This window comes from Epinephelus moara, chromosome 21 (assembly GCF_006386435.1).
Source record: "Epinephelus moara isolate mb chromosome 21, YSFRI_EMoa_1.0, whole genome shotgun sequence".
Lineage (NCBI taxonomy): Eukaryota > Metazoa > Chordata > Actinopteri > Perciformes > Serranidae > Epinephelus > Epinephelus moara.
Window position 1 is genome coordinate 30,610,920 of NC_065526.1, and position 20,627 is coordinate 30,631,546.

Sequence of the window (20,627 nt, forward strand, 5' to 3'; positions counted from 1 at the left end):
ATGAAACTGGTTTTGTGAAAATGTCAAGTGTTTCACTGCAGTAACCAGGCAGTTGAGGGCCACAGTGAAGTGGGCGAAGAGACACATTTTGGCACGACAGTGTTCTGTTGAAGAAAATAACTGGTTTTAGGACACTTGTACAAAGCCATGACTGAAGTATTGTTGGTTATGGATGGATATTGTAATGCGTAAACGTAATGATTACACAGTTATACGTTAACAAAATGCTGAAAACCTATCGGCATGAAAAGTTCATTTTGATGACTTAAGCTATTGGGCTGCAACTAACAATTATTTACACTGATCTGTTGATCATTTTGTTTGATTAATAATTTAGTCTATTAAATGCCAGATAATGACAAATGACCATTGTGATTTCCTCATAAGGTGATACCCTCCGATTGCTTGTCTTGACAGACCAGCAAAGCCAAGTTGTGAATATCCGGCATTTTGCTTGATGAATGAAAATGATTATCAGAATTCCTATTGAATAATTTTCCATTGATTGTTGTAAGCTGATCAGACCCATTTTGAAACTACAAGGACTAAAGTGTCCATAAAAACTATGATCTATAAATGCAGTACTGCAGAATATATTTAGCTCTGGTTCAGTGCTCCCTATAGCATCCGTCTGCATTCTCTTTGTTCACATGTTTGTGTTTGCCTCCCACCAGCAGTGCTCTCAGTATCCCCGGGCCAGGTACTGAAGCGCTTTAATAATCTGCACACATTTATGAGCCTGTGTCCGAGCTCATAGATCAGTGTCAGCGCGCCGACCTACGAGAACATCAGTCAGATCGGATACAGACTAATGAAGGCCTGCTCACATTACCTCTGCGGTCAATCAAACAGGCCGTTAGTTAATCATCAGCATCGCTCTCATTAAGAAACAGAGATACCCACGGAGATTCAGCCCAGATCTTCTGGTGCAGTCAGTGCCCTTCTAAACTGTGTGATGTATGGTTTTGCATGCAGAGGATGTGACAGGTGACATTTATCGTTGTGGTTTTTTTTAACTAGGATGTATGGATCTGATGTTTTCAGTCCAGATACTGATGCCAATACCTGGGCTTTGGGTATCAGCTGATACAAAGTACTGTTGCGATACAAGTGTTTAATTAACAAGCTGTATACCTCACTGTGTGCAAGTGACTGGGCTTATTCTCTCATGTGTAAGGCAACATCAGGCTTGTGACACATGAAAACATAGATATAAATTTACTGAGTTCGACGTAGTACATGCACGTATTATCATACATAAATATAGAATTAAATTGAATTGAATAGAGTAGCCCCATTGTCACCAATATCCGATCCAGCTTTTTGGGTCAGTATTGGCCTGACAGTCGATATCAGTATTGGAATGACACATCCCTACTTTTACTTAACAGTTAAATTTGCTTATCCAGGATCTCACAGAATGCATTGGGTTGTTGAAGTGTATTGTCTTACTTGTGCTGAACACCAGTATGCAGGAGGTGACCATGTACTAGGACAAAGGACAAAGTCAGGTGACGTAGTTTAAAGAGCAACAGAGACCGCATAGGAAGGCAGCCAGGGGAGTGGATGGGTCAAACCAACACAGGACTTCGAACCAGGAGACTGAGGTTCATGTCCTTTGTGAAACTAAAAGTCAATGTTGAGTTACTTTAAGTCAAATTGTCACCTTATAAGTACATAATGTGGTGACGCCCAACCATGATTTCTCTTCCTAAACCTGACCTAACTGGTAGGTGTGCTAATTTGCAAGACATCATATGAACCGTGTGCATCACTTTTTGTAAGATAGCATAAGAACCATTGTATGAGGATACAAGTGTCGGTCGATCAGTTGGTCGGTGGAATGCCTTGCCATCTATTGGATGGGTTGCGCTGAAATTTGGTACACACATTATTTTTCCCTTTAGGATGAATTGTATTCACTTTGGTAGATAACTTGTATGAGTCTTATTGAGCTTTGCGGTCCCTCTCAAACATGTAGAATGAGTAAAATTGTAGTTCTACATTTGGAACATTGTCTTTGTAATTGTCTTGTCTCCTGTATGAAGCGGTGCAGTCATTCACCGCAGCTCATTGACGTCCCTGCTGGGAGCTGTGTAGAGAAGGCGTGGAGGAAAATTTCGACATGGTGACAACATTTCATTGTGGTCACGTATCCAACAGACAGAAAATGACAGTTGCTCAAGCGTCTCAATGTAGACAATGTATTTGCTGCTGTGACACTGACTGGCATACTTTGCCAAAAACTTTCTGTAAAGTTTTTATTTATCCAGGGAAGGCTTGCTGAGCGTGCATGCTGTTTCCCACTGACATTCTGGACGCTAGCCAGTGTAACAGCAGTTGGAGGTTAAATGCCTTGTGGTAGAGTTTTACTCATACGCCATTCTCGTCCAGATGTTTGCAACCAGTCTGCAGGATTTCAACTAGATACTCTATGCCCAAAACCCCACTTCTCCTGCATTTACTCTTGGGCTTGTGGTTTTGCTGTGGTTTTATGATTTGTGATTTACACACGAGCATAACAAAGGAAGACTTTATTGAATGTTTTTTCCATGAAGGTCAGAACACATTAATCCCATTTGCTGTTGGCTTGATCCACCCCCACCACAACCACCACCACACACACACACACACACACACACTCACTCATTAAGCAAATAATGGCCATTCTGCTTTGTGTTTTACAGCGCTTGAACTTTCATTACAGACAGAGAACCACAATAATAATGATAAAAATGAATAAGCATTATAATGAAGACAATTTCCTGGCAAGACACGATTCCACAGCCTTTGATGACAAATGGTTCTGCATTGACTCAAAAACGGCGAACTAATCTGTAGTTGCAGATGTTTCACGGATCAAAGAAGCTTCATCTGTTCTCTTGACAATGCTTGCGACAATGCCTTCCTGACGCCCCATCACAGGTCGTTTTACAAAAAAATCGCACCTTAAACATGCCCATCTTACTGTCACATGATGGCCATGTCACCTGAACGACCCAAGCCTAAATACTTATATGTGACTCATATACATTACATTTGCAGTAAAACATCATAAATGCAACATCTACAGTTTGAAATGAATTAAAACTGAGTCAAAGAGATACAATGTCACTAAAATTAAACCTTTTGTTTGCCTTACTTGTCATTTATTACAGTAATTTTTGAATATAAAGAATTGCGATGTCCCTCCACAACTGTTCCTGGAGCCAAAGTCCTGAAAGTCCTCTTTTAAAGGGGACCTATTATCCTTTTTCTTATTTTCTGTTCAGTGTTGGATGTTCATATTAAACGTGGCCAAAGTTTTAAATAATGAGGTAATCATATATGAACGTAATCCCTGTGAACAAACACCTCAGGCTTCAGATCGTTCTGAATACTCTGTTTCCAACAGTTTTTGTTTTTTTACTTTGGCTACATGATGATGTCAGTTCATGACAGATTTCTTTATATGCTCATCTGCTCTAGGCATGCTACTGCAAGTGTTTACATTACATAGCCTACACTGCTACATGAAGCTGCATGCTAATATCAGAGAAACATATAATCTTGGTTGCCGATGTCTTAAGTCTTTCCCCCGATTTCGTATCATATACCTGCTGGAACATATCTGATTGTGAACATTTTGATTTGGAACCTTTTATTGGTGATTTTTCATGGTAGAAAGTGCGACTACACTCTGTTACAGTCATTACCTGGCTCCAGTTATGATGCAGAGAGACCTAGATGCAGGAGACCCGGAAACGCTGACCAATCAGAGCTGACTTGGCTTTTTGGCTGGGGGGCTTATAGAGATAGCACTAAAACAGAGTGTTTCAGACAGAAGGTGAACACAAGTGTTCAAGTACAAACAGTATGAGAAAAAAAGGGTTTTTTGATCATTAAAGCATGTTAACATGTTCTCGTAGAAACCCAGAATACACAATAATATAATAACTATAGGTCCCCTTTAATTTATTTTTTGAGATTGCAAAAATGAAAATTTCCTGGCTACAGACAAATGATGATGCTGTCAGATGAAGGTGAACATATATGGGTGGGATGTGCAGCATAGTAACATACACATTAAAACATACAACACATCAACACTCCACATAAAAGCGTTCACCCTCCGTTCATCAAAGTGTAACCGGGTCACTTGAGGCAGTCACAACACAAACCGAGAGCTCATCTGAGCCTGAAGAAAGACATTCACTGTGAACCTAATTATTTTAGTATGTGTATTCTTGTCTTGCAGGCACACTACTAGGTTTAACAGTTTAATTCCCTTTGAACATTGCAAGGTAGAGCAAGGCAACAGTGTCTACTGCAAGAGGCATGATTCCTGGTTATGCCAATTTAAAGTACTTAAAATTAAGCTGTCCACTAAATGTTCTGAGTTATGCCATGTTACGACATAAGTTCCCAAGTGCATGACAACAATGACTCATCTGTCCCTGCCTTCCCTCCTGCAGGAGCTCTGTCGTCAGCGCATGGCGGTCAAACCTCCAGCTGAGCGTCCGGAGCCCATCTCCTCCAGGATCAACAGCGTGTCGTCTCAGTTCAGCGATGGGGGTCAAGCCGTCAGCCCCTCAGCTCGCAGCAGCATCTCCTCCTGGAGTGAAGAGCCCGCTCACTCCAACATGGACATCTCCACCGGTCACATGATACTGGTGAGTTTCCTGTTGAGTGGCTTTGTTGTAATCATCACACCACACAAGCCATTCTCCTGTACACTGAATGTTATAATAGTCAGTAATAAGAATATGCCTCTGCTAGATAACCGAGGACATCAGTTTTAATGTGCATGATTTCATGATGGCTTTCAAGGACACATTCAAAGACATGGAGGATGATCGAGAGCTGTCTTTTCATTTAGCACAAAGTCTGGATGACTAATGGTTTCAAATTACTTTATGTATTTTTTTGTCCTGACTGAATCAGTGGGACTGACGTTAATGTGTAAATCTAATCCACCCACTTCCCATATTGCACATGCAGAGTGGTTGAAAAGTGTTGACAAAAATTCTGACCCCAACTTTATGGAATACTAGAGAAGGAAAGTACATGTTGAGGTGGGGTTGCATTCGTGAATACTTAAAGGAATACTTCACCCAAGAAATGATCATTTGCATTTCAATTACTTACCACCTGTTATGTGTAACTCATGAAGAAAACATTGTTTTCCCCGCATGCCCCCATGGTGACAAAGAACTTCAAAACATTTAAACAGTGAGAAAGTTCGTGATGAATTGAAGTAATAGGGGTTCACATTTAACAACAGCAAAACTATACCAAAACATCCTTTTACAAACTCTCACACAACTCGTGCAGTATAATCCAAGTGTCTTTTATCCAGTCATATACTCAGTACTTCCCAAACAGACATTCCTTTCCAACAGAGAACTGAACTTGAAGTGAAACTTATCTTTGCTCTCTTTAAAGCCAGACTCCATTCACAAAAAGAGTAATTTTATCTCACTGACCATAAGAGCTACTGGTCTACCACTGACTCCATTAGTCAGTTTGTGTGTGTCATTGGTGATTTTGGTGGATCCGAACCAACCTTTTAAAACACCAAAGTCACACAATGACACACAAAAACTACTGACTGAGGCAGTGGTACACCAGCAGCTCCTGTGTTCAGTGAGGTAAAATTACTGTTTTTGTGAATGGAGTCCGGCTTTGAAGAGAACATAGCCAAGTTTCACTTTTAGTTCAGTTTCCCGTCGGACAAGGCTGTCTGCTTGGGGAGAACTGAGCATACGACTGGATAAAAGACACTTGGATTAGTAGTAGTGGATCAGTTTGCTGCACCCTTGACTTCAGTACGTCGTGATTTTATTCAGTTAATGGATTCTTTGTTCATCAAAGGCATGCGAGAGAACTAAAAGTAGTTTACTTCAGGAACTCAAGGTAACACGAGGTGAGTAGCTGTGAAGTGAAGCATGCCTTTAATAGAACAAAATGTTAACTCATTTTTCAGATATTCTAAAAGGTGTTGAGCTCATTGACGCTCATTTCCTATGCTGGAAAACTGAGCCAATCAGAGCTGTACAGGTGGGTTTAAAAACGTGGCTGCCACTGTTGTGTCCTAGAGGCAGAAAAATCACTACATCCATGGAAAGATTGCGACAAAAAACGGCCACAAAAATGTTGATTAGCATGGATGACATGAAAATTGACATATTGCTTTGGACATTGGGAGACATATTAAGAAAGCTTGTCCCAGGAACCATTACCACAGCTTTTGTGTTGATTTAAAATGACATTGGATGAATCTGTAACTTCTCTACTACATGGTTGGGGCCAAACAAAACACAATACCCCCTAATTCCAAACAGAATTTGGCCTACACGAAAATGAGGTCAGGCTAAATAATAAAGTGAAAAGTATTCAGCCGGATTATCAGGTTGAGTTCATCCCTCAGTAACAAGTATTTTATTAAATGCTGATGTTTCAAAGTGAGCTTTATTTCAGCTCCACTGTTATTATGCAGGGGAAAAAAATCACATTAACATTGTAATATTTTTGCCCTTACATTTCTACAGTATTTTTTTTTTTTTTTTTTTTTTTTTACCTTTGTGGTTGGTTGTCTGTCTTGCCAGGCAGCTACCACAGATCCTCTACGTTTCTTTTATTTTCCCTTTTATCCAAAACATCCCATCACCCACTTCTCTCACCCCTGTAAACCATTTATCTCTTTCAAAACCAGCGTTATACAGTGTTTTTTTCTTTCACGTCTCTGTCTCATCTGCATTTCTGCATATAGCACTCTTTTCTCTCACACACACATGCACACATGTCTCTTTCTCCTCTCATTTCACCCTCTCACTCTCATCTGTCTTCCTGTGTCTGTTTTTTTGTGTGTTTCTGTACATCTCATTACACCCACAGTTACTATAGGCAGGCTTCTTACCCTCTTCTATCCTGCAGATGAAAATCTCTATTGAACTTCGGTCGCATTTCGCAGAGCGCCATCGTAATTGCGATATATCTATTCACTTCAACCACCCATCACCGGCAGCACCACCTCCTCATCCCAACCCCCCCACCCACGCCTCTCTCTCTCTCTCTCTCTCTCTCTCTCTCTCTCTCTCTCTCTCTCTCTCTCTCTCTCCCCCCCCTTCTTTCTCCATGCATTATGAAGCTGCCGGCGAGATGTGACAGAGCGGGCTTTTTGATGTGTTCAATAGGCACAAAGATACTAATTACCCCTGAGATTTGCACCAGAGTTGTGTTCAGGAGAAACGACTCCCTTTGCAGCCCCTGTGCCGCAGCGGAGAGAAGCTCTGTAGTTTTACACAATCCCGCTAAAGTGTTTCTTTGGCAAATGCACCCACAACAGGATGCGACGCGTGCGTTTGATTCGCCACGGTCACACGTGGATGAAAATAGACTTGAGTTTCGAGACAGCGAGGTCTGAACTTCTTCAAGTGCATTTTCTTTGTCTTCGCCTGATGAAGCCGTCGCGGCAGAGGCAGCATCACTTGAGAGATAAGAGGAATGAAATGGAGTGTTGCTCATGTTTTGTTAAGTATTCATTTGGTGTGTGGGCCACAGTCTGGTCAGGGTGATTACGGAATTTGTTATAATATAGAGACTTATATGTAAATGATGCGAGGGAAGGACAGAGAGCAAGTGTATCTGATGTGGCCGTGATGATTAAAGCGTTTTTGTGTAGGTGATGGACATTATCCTATTGAATGCTGATATTCCACTTTATTCCTCTCCAAAGTAACTTCAAAGTTCTAAAAGGAATTTTACACTCAACACACTGATGCAAAAAAAAATTCAGATTCTTATCCAACTTTTCAAACATTTTTCTGTGAGGCTTGTTCATACGACTGCTCCAAATCAGATTCAACAAACTCTCTTAACTCAACCCAGACGGCAGAATAAATGTTGGGATTGTTCAATTTTGCAAACCATGGAGAACATCCATTTGTATTTCAAAAACACTGTCGATAAAGTGTGGCTATGTTTAGGCACAAAAAGCACTTGCTCATGGTTAGGAAAAGATCATATTTTGGCTTAAAATGTTCGCTTTTGGTTGCACAATCTATGTTGGAACGCTAGTGATGTCTTAGTGAAGAACACTGGCAATTTCCCCGGTCGAAACACAGTGACAGGTTGCTTAAAAAACATGTCCAGTGACTAAAAAGCCACTGGAAATGCAGCGATGATTCGCTAAAAAAATGACCTGCTTTATTGGTCTCAAACTGTGGTCCGCAGTGGTCTGCATCTTGGCAGGCATCTCACCTAGGTGTCACACCATCCACCATTCCCTCCACCTCCAAATGACAAAGTCAGCTCATACACTACGTCACTTTACGAACATTGATATGATACATATGAAACGTACAAATGTAACATATCTGTGGTTTGCAGAATCAAATAATGCCAACTTTCCTACTGGTAATCGGGCTGCTTCACCGTACAAACTTGTCGTAAATTGCTTGCTTCAGCCTGATGAATTCCACCTGTTCACAAGGAGGTGCAAATTCCTGAGATTTCACTCAGAGAATCGAAGCCTCTGAAATTGCCATACGAGGCTACGGGGGCAACTTGTCTTTCACAAAACTTTTGTAAAGTTGAAAGAAGGATTTAACACCATGGAGTTTCAAGTGCTGCTGTAATAAATCAGCAGGAGAAAAACAACACATTTAGCAGCATCAGTTGTAGTTTCAGAGGACCACAAAAGCAAATATTAATAGTAAAACTGTCAGCGACCTGTAAATCGGCAAGTCATTATGATACTACAGTGAACAGAATATAGATTTTGCATTAAGGTTATTTTTGTCATATAGTCAGTTTTAATTTTAATGTCATATTTTAACATCAGATTTATTAATATTAAGGCATTATAAGCCTTAAATTAAACAAGTTGTTTTCCCCCATGGAGAAAGATAGACAGTGTGTGCAGACGTCAGACGAGCATTAGCTGGAAAACATTACATTCATTGACTTTATATGGAGCTAAAATTCCAAAGAAATCGATTTATGAGTCATAAGAAATGATCTTTTAGAAGAAGTAGACTGTAAGCTAGCTTGGCTTTGTTAGATTTAACAGTATGTCAGTGGAGCAAGGTAAGCTAATCGCTAACACGGTTATACTGTGATCTAACATAGGTTGTCCGCCTGAACAGAGCCAGCTATTTGTTTCGTCTTCACTCATCAGGGCAGAGATTTTGCCAGAATTTATGTTGTAAATATTACTTATTATTACGTATTTTACATTTTCATTCAAATTTAGTCAGTTTAGTCATACGTAGCGTAAAAAATTACGAAATTTGATTCTTACCTGAGAGAAAATTCTAAGTATGAGAAAATTGATGAATGCCACAAACTGTCTTTAATCACTCGTACATGCCACATAAGAACGAATCTGTTTTGGTTGTGGCATATTTGCTTGGCCTAGAAGACTGTCCTCACCAGAAAAATGGCATTGCCTGTTGCTGAACTGTTAAAATGCTTCAAACAATCTGCAGATAATGACTCCTCCCATAAAGGAGTAGCATGACGTTCTTATAGTCCTACAAATCCTTTTGGGTTATTTTAGGTGACTGACTTTGACATCAATGACCACGTTTCCCATCCTTTATGGTGGGAGAGGTGGGGCACTGCAGGTTCCACATTGCTGTGTTAATATTGGACCCTGATTTTTAACATCCAGTGCCACTATTTTTAAAGTAGTTGCTTTCTGCAGTATCTCAATATGCATGATTGAGGTTAGGGAAAGATCTTAGCAAGGGTTAAACCAAAAGTGAACAGTTCATGACCGCACTGACAGCCTATTATGTTGCTGTAGTGTGAAGCCTTGTTGGACTTGTGTGGGCCTGCTATGCTGTATTTTACCCACTATCAGTGTTGTATAGATCTACAGTATAGATGTAGACTGAGATGTTGTAGATAGATGTAAGTGTGGAGTGTGTGGAGAAAGGGAAGGAGAGACAGTAAGTGAGAAGCTTTAGAGCCTGATGTGGGGCAATGTTTGATTTGCTATACCAGTGATTATGATCAATATGAGAGAGGAGAGATTCAGATCCGACTGTAGTTGCATTAAATGGCCCAATCAGTGCAGGATAATGCGATCCAATCGTACATGAAGAAAATGTCTGCCGTCGTCTCGTCCTGCCACATCCAGTGACTCAGCAGTGAGTCTAGTGAGGGGAAGGAGTCTATCACAGTTTCCATTTAATACATGGATTATAAACATAGCCTACCCCCCCAAACAACGACTGGAACCTGTCCAAGTGCACATCAGGTGCCCACTGCGCTGATGAGCGATTGACGGTGCTCTAACTCCATCGAGGAAACAGGCACGAATGAGCAGCGAGGAATCTCGAGTATTTTGTCAGTCACAGGATGCTCATCAACACAGAAAGTGATAATGTGTGATTCTTAGTTAATGTGAGGGAGCTGTTAACTTTTAGCTGCCGTTCTTTCCCTTTTGGATGTTTGCAATTTCGCTGTCAAGGAAGAGAAACCGGGGAGAGAGACAGGAAAGAGAAATGTGATTCAGCGACACACACACTGAGCTGTAAGTGTGTTTCAGCACCTCGGACAGCACCACACATACAGCGAGGCAAGCTGCAGCTCTGATTGGTCCAGACCGTCTCTGTCCTCCCACAGTAGAAACATTAGACAGCAGAGGGAAAGTTACATAATGCCATTGTCATGTGGAAACCATGTAAATGTCAGCTTCTCAGGAAGGGGAGGAAAAAAAAGCATCCCTGTTTTTTTACTATGTATGCTTGCTCAGTTTTGGAACCTTTCAGAAGCCCAAAGGTCACATTGTTTTCTCAGCCCACAGAAGGGCATGTGAAGCTTCTGCTGAAGCTAAAAGATGGGAAAAAATTGGTGTTATGAGGTTTTCACATAGCAGTGACAATCTGGGAAATTGCTATTTAATGTCTTTTACCGCCCACCAACCATCCTCTCTAGGAAAGGTTTTATGGATTTGCCGTCACTATCTGCTTTCCATCCATCCTCCATTTTTCATTCATTAGTTTTATTTGCATCTTCTTGCTAATTTTATTTTAATTTCTCTGTTTACTCATCCCCTTCCACTATGTCCTTTCTTTTTCTTTATTGCATCATTTCTTTCCTTCCATTGCTTTTTATAATATCCATGTTATTCAATTTCGCTGTTGACTCATCCCCCCTCTCTCTCTTCCTTTCATTTTTTCAGGACTTTGTTTCTTTGCCTTGTTCTCTCTTCTGCTTTGAACATTTCCTTTTCTTCCCCCTCCATCCGTCTTTCCTTCCTGTCTGTCATCTCTCTTTCCACAATTTGAACTGATGCCTGTTTGTTACTGCTCATATTTTTTCTTGTGCAGTTCTAGCTGTCAGTTTTACAAAAAAAATATTCACACTTACAAGAGAGCTCATTTCAGATTCACATCATGATGTCAACTAGAGACCGAGCACAGTTTCATGGCAACAAAACCGGGACCCAGTCGACACATTTGGGGGGAAACTCAGGGAGCCAAGGGAATTTTTTTTTTTTTCTCAGAGAGCCATCACAGCGAGAGACCAAATCCATCACAAAGCGAGACGAGCGCAGTGCCGCCATGGAAAAGCAAATATTTCATCTAACGCCCTGCCACGCACTCGACTGAGGCAACTGTTGAGCGATTAATAAAAATCACAGGCGTCGAAGAAAGGAATAACATGATGGCTGATGAGCTGCAGTGCCCCACCTCTCCCACCAACCCTCCCAAAAAATTAATTGCCTCTCGTAAACCCTGAGCAAATTCCATGTCATCATCCACCCACTGATTTTAATTTGAGGAGAAACAGCTTTCACCATCTTATCTAAGTTAATGTATTACTTGGTCCCATGTGACTGGGACCAAGCACCGCCACCACCTCCCCCTACATCCTCTCTGCTTGTGTCTTAAGAGGATTAGTCGACTCTATATATAAAGCACATTATCTTGTCTTTTGTTGCTGGCCAAGTAAGTGTTATAGATTATACTGCAGCAAGAGCCTCCATCGAGATTAACTGTGCTGGGAATTTGTTGTGGTTGTGGTTTTCGTAGCTCACCAGCAGGCCAGCTGGGATGTGATCTGTGGAGGTGATAGGTCGCAGGGCAATGGCTGTAGGAAGAACGCGCTTCAGGAAATGGATGTGAAATCACTCTAATGTGGTCCGCTGAGGAGGAGGAGGCATTCAGCGGCAAAGAAGTTAGACTCATGTATCAGGATGATGTCAGCGTTTTACTAAAAATAAAGCTGCAGCATCGGATATGATGGATGGATGCAGATTGATTGACGATGATTGATTACATGTTTGTTGTAGAATTAAAAATGGGAAGAGCTTAGCCTGAATTGTACTTAAAAGTGAGGATGACGCAACATTTTCATCAGTAAAAAAAAGGCCCAAATGTGTTATGACAAGAATGAAATTCTTCAAAACACTAGATACTTAAGGGATTTTTGGCTAAAAATGTATTACATGTTAGTATGTTTAATGTCACAACAAAATATGGCCGTTCAGAAGCTTGAATCCAAATTCAACAGTATTGGCCATCCAAAGCCAATGTACTCCAAACACTAGGGATTTAGAGAAATGCATGTACATTTTGTAATAGCAAATAGACAGCTGAATCTAAACACATTTTTATTTGCTGAAGCAAAATAGTGCTACTCTTTCAACAAAATTACTGGACTATGTTACATTTTGTGTCACATGACTATTTTTATATGAATATAGAAATATATGTATTAAAAAAAAGAAAAAAAAAAGAACATCAGCAGCAACAAGAAATGAGTTCAACCCTTCAGACTGACTTTCAGTAGTGGGCACAGTGACAGATGACCACTGGGAAATGTAGTGCAGAATCACAACGATGGACATAAAGTTATAAAAACACAGATTTAGAATTCTTGGCTGTTTTTTTTTTTTAATCTTTTTTTCTGATAAATATCAAGATTTTATTCTTTTTTCACAATAAAAAAACCCCAGATACTTTCTTTTACATCATCTGTAAGCCATTATGACACCCTCATTTCTGGAAGAAGTATTCAGATCTGTTGCAGTGCCACAATGTGAAAATACTCAGTTACAGTTATTAATTAATTCCTTCATTTGAAGTTTTAGTACATGTCCCATAAAATTGTACTTAAACACTGCTGGATATATTTGATCACTTTCCACTTGCTGAGTAACAGTATCCCACTTCCCCTTTCCTTTTACTTGCTGTCGATCCAAAATGGCCGCCGCATTACATCACCTCCCATGCGGCCCGGCTTTCATGCTGCTGTTTCCTACAGGTGCTCGGGGACAATGCGTCAGAGCCACAATGGCGGCTCTGGAAGAGTCTTATTGCGTAGCTTCTTTTTTTTTTCTTCTTTTTTTTTTTATTGAGCACCTTTGGCAGCTGTAAGCCCCCCCGCAGTAAGGGGATTATTCAGTGTTTGGTCGACACATGGTGATCTCAGCACCTCCTGATTGGATTGCAGTAATCCCTTTACACAGCCACAAAACCCTATTACTCTGGCATTAGAGAGGGAGAGAGAGGGTAGGGGGTAGAGGGTGGTGGGGGGCATCTGATGTAGGACAGTGTGCGCGTGTGTGTATGTGTGTGTGTGTGTTCTGTGGGACTGTGACTTTCTGTATGCATCTTTAAATGTGTGTAGAATGTTTGCAGGTCGTGTGTGTGATGGTGTATGCATGTTGTGTGTATATGTGTCTGTCGGTGTCTGTTCTTTGAATGCATGTGGATTTTGTGCACACGCGCCCTTTTTCGCAGCTTTATGTGTGTGTATTTCAGTTTGTCGTGTCTTTTTGTGCGATTTATATAGAACTGTGTGAGCGAGTGTATATGTGTGTGTGTGTGTGTGTGTGTGTGTGTGTGTGTGCTTGTGTATGTGTCTTTAAAGGGATTCAGACCTCCTGCTGTTGATAAGCGTCTATGTGCAGGTGGAGGGTCTTAGCTCGCGGCTTCCTGTTACATCATTGCTGCTTTTAGCAGCTCTGAAGCAAATATAATAGAGAGCTAATACTACAACAAGGAAAGGCTAGTGTGTGTGTCTGTGTGTACGTGTGTGTGTTTGCGTGTGTGCTTCCAGATATACACAATGCTGCTGTGAAGAGGTGAAGCCGGCTGTTCAGCACTGAGCCTGTTAAGCTACAAAACAAACAACAAACCTGACCCGCTGCATGTTTATAGAGTTTGCTAAGTGTACAAGCGGGTGCTATATCTGCATTTGATCAAGATACTTTTCCGTTACCTTCCACCGACCGGTAGTCTGCCTTCCATTTTTAACAAACTCCTCTCATTTTAGCAGAAAGCCATTAGGCCTTTTTTGGAAGCTAATTCTGATTAAGATCAGCCCCATTTGTAACTGCCACCATAAATCATCGCCGGAGCCATTTAAAGAACCACACCAGCTCATTTCAGCCCCTCATCCATTACAAACGATCGTACCATCCATATTTTGTGCGCATGGGCGGCTGATTTTCAAGGCTGTTAAAAAAAAACAAAGTTACACCAGCCACGATCAGATTATGGCTAACAACACACACTCCTTGGCATGATCTTATGTGCCAAGCTCATTTGCATAGAGTTGATCAAAGTCACGTTGTCTTCTTTGATTATGAATACTGTATGGTAGACCATGGCCAGGCTAAAACTGGTTGTCATTTAAACAGGGCTAGAGTAGATTAGACTGATACGCACTCTCATTAAGACGGCTTTTGGTGCAACTGATGAAATGAGGGAAAGACGCATATGGGAACTCATACACAGTTTAATAACATTTCCAACAATCCTTCATGGTGAAGCAGAGCAGAGGGAGCCACAAAGAACGATCCAAAGAGTGAGATGAAGTTTAGAAAGACCAGACGCTCATAATGGACCTGATTCTGATTCTCCTTCCTTCCATCCTCCTTGTAGTCTTGAATTTCTTTCCAGTTTTGTTGTCTTTGATTCACAATTGTAAACTCAAGTGATGCAGTAAACTCTACCCATCTGGTGCTTTAAGCAGGGTAAAACATTGGACATTGGCATTGTTCATTTCTGCAAACCATGGATATATTTGTACGTTTCAAACGAATGACGTAGTTGAAATTATGAAATGAGCTTCCCATCAGGAGATGGTGTATGACACCTTGGTGAGATGGCTTACAGCAGCAGTTCAGGACTTTTTAAGCTGTGTATGTTGCAGTGAGAGCAGGTGTTTTTACCAACACTTTCTGATATGTCAAGCCATTTTTGTAGCGACAAAAGTGGGTGTTTTTTAACTAGAAATCAAGATATGTTGTGTTTGTGGCGACCAAATCGCGCATTTTAAGCCATAACATGATGTTTTCCTAACCTTGACAAGTGTTTTTTATGCCTAAACCTAACCACACGTTAACCACAGTGTTCTCACAACATAAGTTAAAAATTAAAACATAAAGAAATGTATAGTTTCAACTTATCTGCTACATATGAAATGTACAAATGTAACACATCTATGGTTTGCAGAAACATAAGATGCCAAAATTTACTGTGGCAATTGGGCTAGGTAACACAGATCAATCTTTGTTTTCTTTTTCACATCAGTAGAGCATTTAATGGATGTGATTTGCAACATAGGTCAAAGACAATTGGCAATCACAATAAAGAGAACTAGCGTGTATTTAGTCGACTTTCCTTTGATTGACAAAATAACATACCGTCTGATACTCGTCTAAGATTCAAACAAACAGCAAACTGTGACAGAGTTTAGGAAAGCTTGTTATCTTGAGGTTTAAATCACAGGCTACTGTGTGAGATTTTGTGATTGACAAATCAATCGAAACCCTCTTCCTTAAGGTGTAAAGCCCGTCCATCTGGTGCTTCAAGCAGATACAGACAAGCATAGATGAATCGAAAGATGAAAACAAATAAAAGGAATTCAAATAATGAATGTCCCACTACATAGACCTATATATGCTGGTAATGAAACAGGTTAACAAATCTATGTACAACCTTTTTATTGTATCTCCAGCAGTTTTCCTCACCTCCTCTGCACTCTCTTCTCTTTTTCTCCTCCATCAGTCCTACATGGAGGATCATATGAAAAACAAGGATCGCCTGGAGAAGGAGTGGGAGGCGCTGTGTGCCTATCAGGCAGAACCCAACGCCTGCACCATCGGCATGAAGGATGGCAACGCCAAGAAGAACCGCTCCGCTGCTGTTGTGGCGTGTAAGCAATCAGCTCTCTCTGTTTTGTTTCTTTTCTTAGCACTCTGTGTTTCTTAGTTTGATTAGTGGGCGAGCCCACATTAGCATTTAGATAGTAGTAATCAAAAAGTGATCTAGTAAGTGTACTACTGCTTCAATATTCACCGCCACTACATTTGCTGCTTGTATGAGGCCTTGACTTTAGGGGGGCACTTTCATTGCCACTTCCTCTGGTTGCTGTTTTAGACCTAAAGATGTGTGTTTTGGGGGTATTTCTTATCTTGAAAAGAGCCACAAAGTTGGAAACTGGCACAAGACATTAGCATCAATATTATAAATAACAGCACTGGCCTTCAAAACTCTAAGTCTTCAGATTTTGTTCTGGAAGATTATCTTTGCATTCGAAGATACATATGTTAAAGATGATTCTACTCAAGTTTGTGTTGAAGAAATGTCAGAGCTGATGATTTAATAGCTGAAGAAGACCTCAGGAGACTTCAGTGGATTACACACAGTATTTAATAAAGACTCAATTGAGGAGAATCACAGCGCATACATTTGAGCATACAAAATGTAACACAGAGTATATCCCGAGACTCTGAGAATGTCTTTGCCCAGTCCTTGCATTTAACCCAAACAGTATTCTGTTGCGAGTCACTCCATGTTTCAAAATAAGGTTATTCTGTACCAATCTATAGTTTTGTGAAGTTTCTATTGATTACTGACTTTCAACAACAAGCATGCTCGCCTGGCTCGCTCTAAATCACCATGACTGCCTCAGAATGTACAAACCAAAAAAGAGACTCTTGTCTGTTGAGCCTGGGGCATAGGGCAATCCCCCTACCTCTTAACTTTGGAAGCTATGGCAACAGAGCCGACTAGGCACCCTTATCTGGACACCTGTACTCCCTCCTCTAGAAGTGAGAGACCAAAGATGGAGTGCGTTCATAACAAAGGTCAAGTAGCCTGATTTGAGGCCTCTTTAAGACCTTCTGCTGACCTGACTGTTACCTTAAGTAGAACTGTCACACATCTTCTTTACTGACCAAGGTTAAAGGCTGTAACACATCAAAATTCCTTCACACTTGGGCAATTGAAAACTTGACGATGTGGTCTTCAGTGAACAAAACTGTAAATCAATTGTGTAATGTGCCTTTAATGAGGTTCCTAGCAAGCTGCAACCTTTGGGGCTGAAAAATGAAGCCAATGCGGAAGTGCCAAAAATTACAGTTCCTCAAATGGCCACTTGAGGCTGGCTCCAGAAACAAGTCAAATCACCATAGACCCCCCATGTTAAGATGCCACACTTTACAACAGAAATGAACAGTTTTGGTCTATATGGTCACCTTGTGTCACCTCTGGCTCCAAAAGTGCAAGATGGCAACAGCCAAAATGCCAAACTTGAGGCTCTAAAATGGGAGTCCACAAACCATTGGCAGTCATCACAGTGGCTACATCCATTGTTTTTATACAGTCCATGGTTCCCTGTACCAAACCAATTGTCTCGTAGGTGTAACAGTATCAGTAAAGTTCAGTGTATAATGTTGGAGATTTTATTTAACCGTCAATCTGTAATCTATGTCTTCATTTTTGATATCATCAGAGTATTTCCTGTGATAAACCTGTTCAAACTGAAGAGCTCTGTGTTTAGCAGGATAGTAGCCAGATAGGAAAGACAACATTATCTCCTGCTCATTGATGGAGGGCAGACAACTGTTAATGTCTGAGTGCAACCAAAATACACCTCCTGATGTCAGCCCTGGAAACATGGTGGCATTACTCTCGCCACCTCTCGACAACACTCCCCTTATATTCTGAGCCCGGCCTCTATTATCAGAAACCAGGAGCAGATGCAGTGAGCAGAAGGGTTGTAAATTAGTTTTCTATTAAAGCTCTCCTGCACCGACCTCATCAATGATTAAAATTTCTAAGCTTCTGTGGAAATAGCCCATCTAAAAAAGTGCTGTTCCATTCTCTCCAGCGGGCCCAGGCTTAATGAAATCCAGGTTGTCAGCAGGGAAAGCAGTTTGTCAGGAATAAATTGTGCTTCCTATTTGAAGCACCACTGGCTTCTTCGGAAAAAAACACCCCCCAAAAAATCAAAACTGTTTTGCCACTATCACTGCTGACAAGAGAATAGGAAAATCTGCCACTCCCAAAAATTTCAGTGCACCAGGGACGATGGAGGGCACATCCTACTGAAGCTGAAATCCAATTCCAAAATTAACTGGATGCCTCTAGGGACATATGAAATTAAACTCACAAACTTTAAAATTCTTGTTTAAATTCACCAAAATTTACCCCAAAATTAAAAAATGGGTTAAATTGTTTTCCAGTTGTCTGGCATCATCACACATATACAGTTAATTGTGTATCACGTTGATTCTTACTGATGTTTAAGCCAAGCGAGAGATGGATCGTGCATCATTCTGTACACATTTCTCAAAGTATTTTGTTGTCTTATTTTAGCTGTGACATTTCTCTTTCCTGTAGTGTTTAACAGCCAATCAGAGTGCATAATGCGAAGTGCTGCACAAGGAAGACAAAGACTTAATTGTGACTTGATTTGATTTGGTTTTGTTAAGGAAATTATGCTAAAAAAGAGCACAGTGGGAGTCCAGTGGCAGTTTTGGTATTTTGAAAAGTTAGATTTTGAATTTAATCCTGTCAGTTAAAGCGTAGCAAAAAACAAACAAACAAACAAAAAAAACATCAGTTTGTAAAGACACAGAGTTTCAGAATTTAACCCTTTCTGCTCAAACCATCTAGTTTTCTCTATTGGTGAAGTAGTTCATCCTGGATGACTGCCAGGTGTTAAAATTGGTGGCTCAGTCGCCAGAAGAAAATGTTGGCATTGTACGTTTTTGGCAAACCACAAATATGTTATATTTGCATGTTTCAAACTTATCATATCAACGTTTCTAAAGTGACATCGTATATGAGCTGACTGGGAGGTGGAGGGGATGGAGGGTGGTGTGTCACCTAGAAAAGGCGGCTGCCAAGCTGCAGACTACTGTTTGAGACCAACATCAAAGAACAAAACTCTTTGTGATATAGCAATTCATTGCCATATTTCGATTCACTTTTTACGTACCAAAGATGGGTGTCTTCTGGCAGCCTATAGCGACTTTTTCAGCAGGGACATTGTCAGGAAAAGCACTTTTTTTTTTTTTTACAGAAACATTGCTGCTTTTTCACTGGGGATTGTGCCCCCCAAAACTGGGTATTTAAGCCAAAACTTGAACTATTCCCAACCATTACCAAGTGGTTTTGTGCCTTAAATTTCAATGTATCCACTGCATAATGTGCAAATTTAACATGTCCGTGGTTTGCAGAAATGTACAATGCCAACATTTTTTCCAGCAGTTTGGTTGGAATTGTTAGAGGTGCCTTCTAAAAGTCGTGGATCAGTTGATCAGTTCTCTGAGGAAAATCAAAGAACATCAGGGGATTTCTCAAACAAGTCACTTGGTGGTTTTTAAGTCCTGAAATGAAACTCGTTCTATTCTGAGCTGAAAACAACCTTGACATACCAAAGGGAATAAACTCTTTAGGTCATGGAAACAGTCTTACTTAGCTGCTTGTGGAAATTTACATCAAGGCTACAGTGGGAGTCCTGTACATTCAACAGATAAGCAAAAAGCTAATTGCAATGCATGTAATATGGCCACTGAGCAACACTTACATTCCTAAGACAAAATGCGCTGAATTCTTTCATTTGTGTTCCAGATGATCACTCCAGAATCACCTTGAAGGTGGAGAACAGCCAAGGCAACTCTGATTACATCAATGCCAGCCCGATCGTGAGTACCTCCTCTGCATTCTAACTCTGTGCTTCACACCGCCGCTATGCCAGGCTCCCACAGTCCCCACGGGGCTTCACAGGAACAAAGGCAGCCTACCGTTGTACAATATAAATTTTGATGCAACGCTTGCTTAGCTTCAGCGGCAGCCCCACGCTAGTGTGTATGTTCTGCACCATGAATATTAATGATTGTTTTACAGCAAACACCCGGGGCGAGTATTCGCTCGGGGAAGGCGTGGGAAAGGACATGCGCACGGCTCTCGGCTCGCTTCTCGTTTGTGAAAACAAAATTGATCTGTGGGGTCTTGGGAAATGATTGTTTTTGACCTTGGGTTATGCTAATTTGACACTAGTTTGTGTTTACTGTTACGGTGCGCTCGACTTGCCGAGGCCGTTCCTTGGCACGGTGCAGATTTAAGCAGCAAAACAGCCTGTAGGAACGAGAAGGGGGAAGAAAGAGCCATGTGAATTCAGTAAGTGAGTGTATCAATTTGGAAACCAGTGTTGGAATAGTAGGTTTACGTTTCCCCCGAGGCAGATACAGTGGTATTCCATTAAAAGCAACAGAAACGCTATGCATTTCAAATCTGGGCGTCACACCAAGAAGTGACTGAGTGTGTGCTTGTGCTTGTGCTTGTGTGTGCTTGTGTGTGTGTGTGAGTGTGTGTGTGTGAGAGAGAGAG

At 40.9% G+C, this 20,627-nt stretch overlaps 1 protein-coding gene across 2 annotated transcripts in view; it reads left to right on the forward strand.

Annotated features, from left to right (window-relative positions):
* LOC126382840 (receptor-type tyrosine-protein phosphatase N2-like) overlaps positions 1–20,627 on the forward strand; it is a 298,552-nt gene that overhangs the window by 231,702 nt on the left and 46,223 nt on the right. For both annotated transcript variants that reach the window (XM_050032933.1, XM_050032934.1), the window contains 3 exons: positions 4,455–4,652; positions 16,014–16,161; positions 19,869–19,942. In XM_050032933.1, coding sequence (XP_049888890.1) covers positions 4,455–4,652; positions 16,014–16,161; positions 19,869–19,942 — 420 coding nt within the window. The remainder of the gene's footprint in view (positions 1–4,454; positions 4,653–16,013; positions 16,162–19,868; positions 19,943–20,627) is intronic.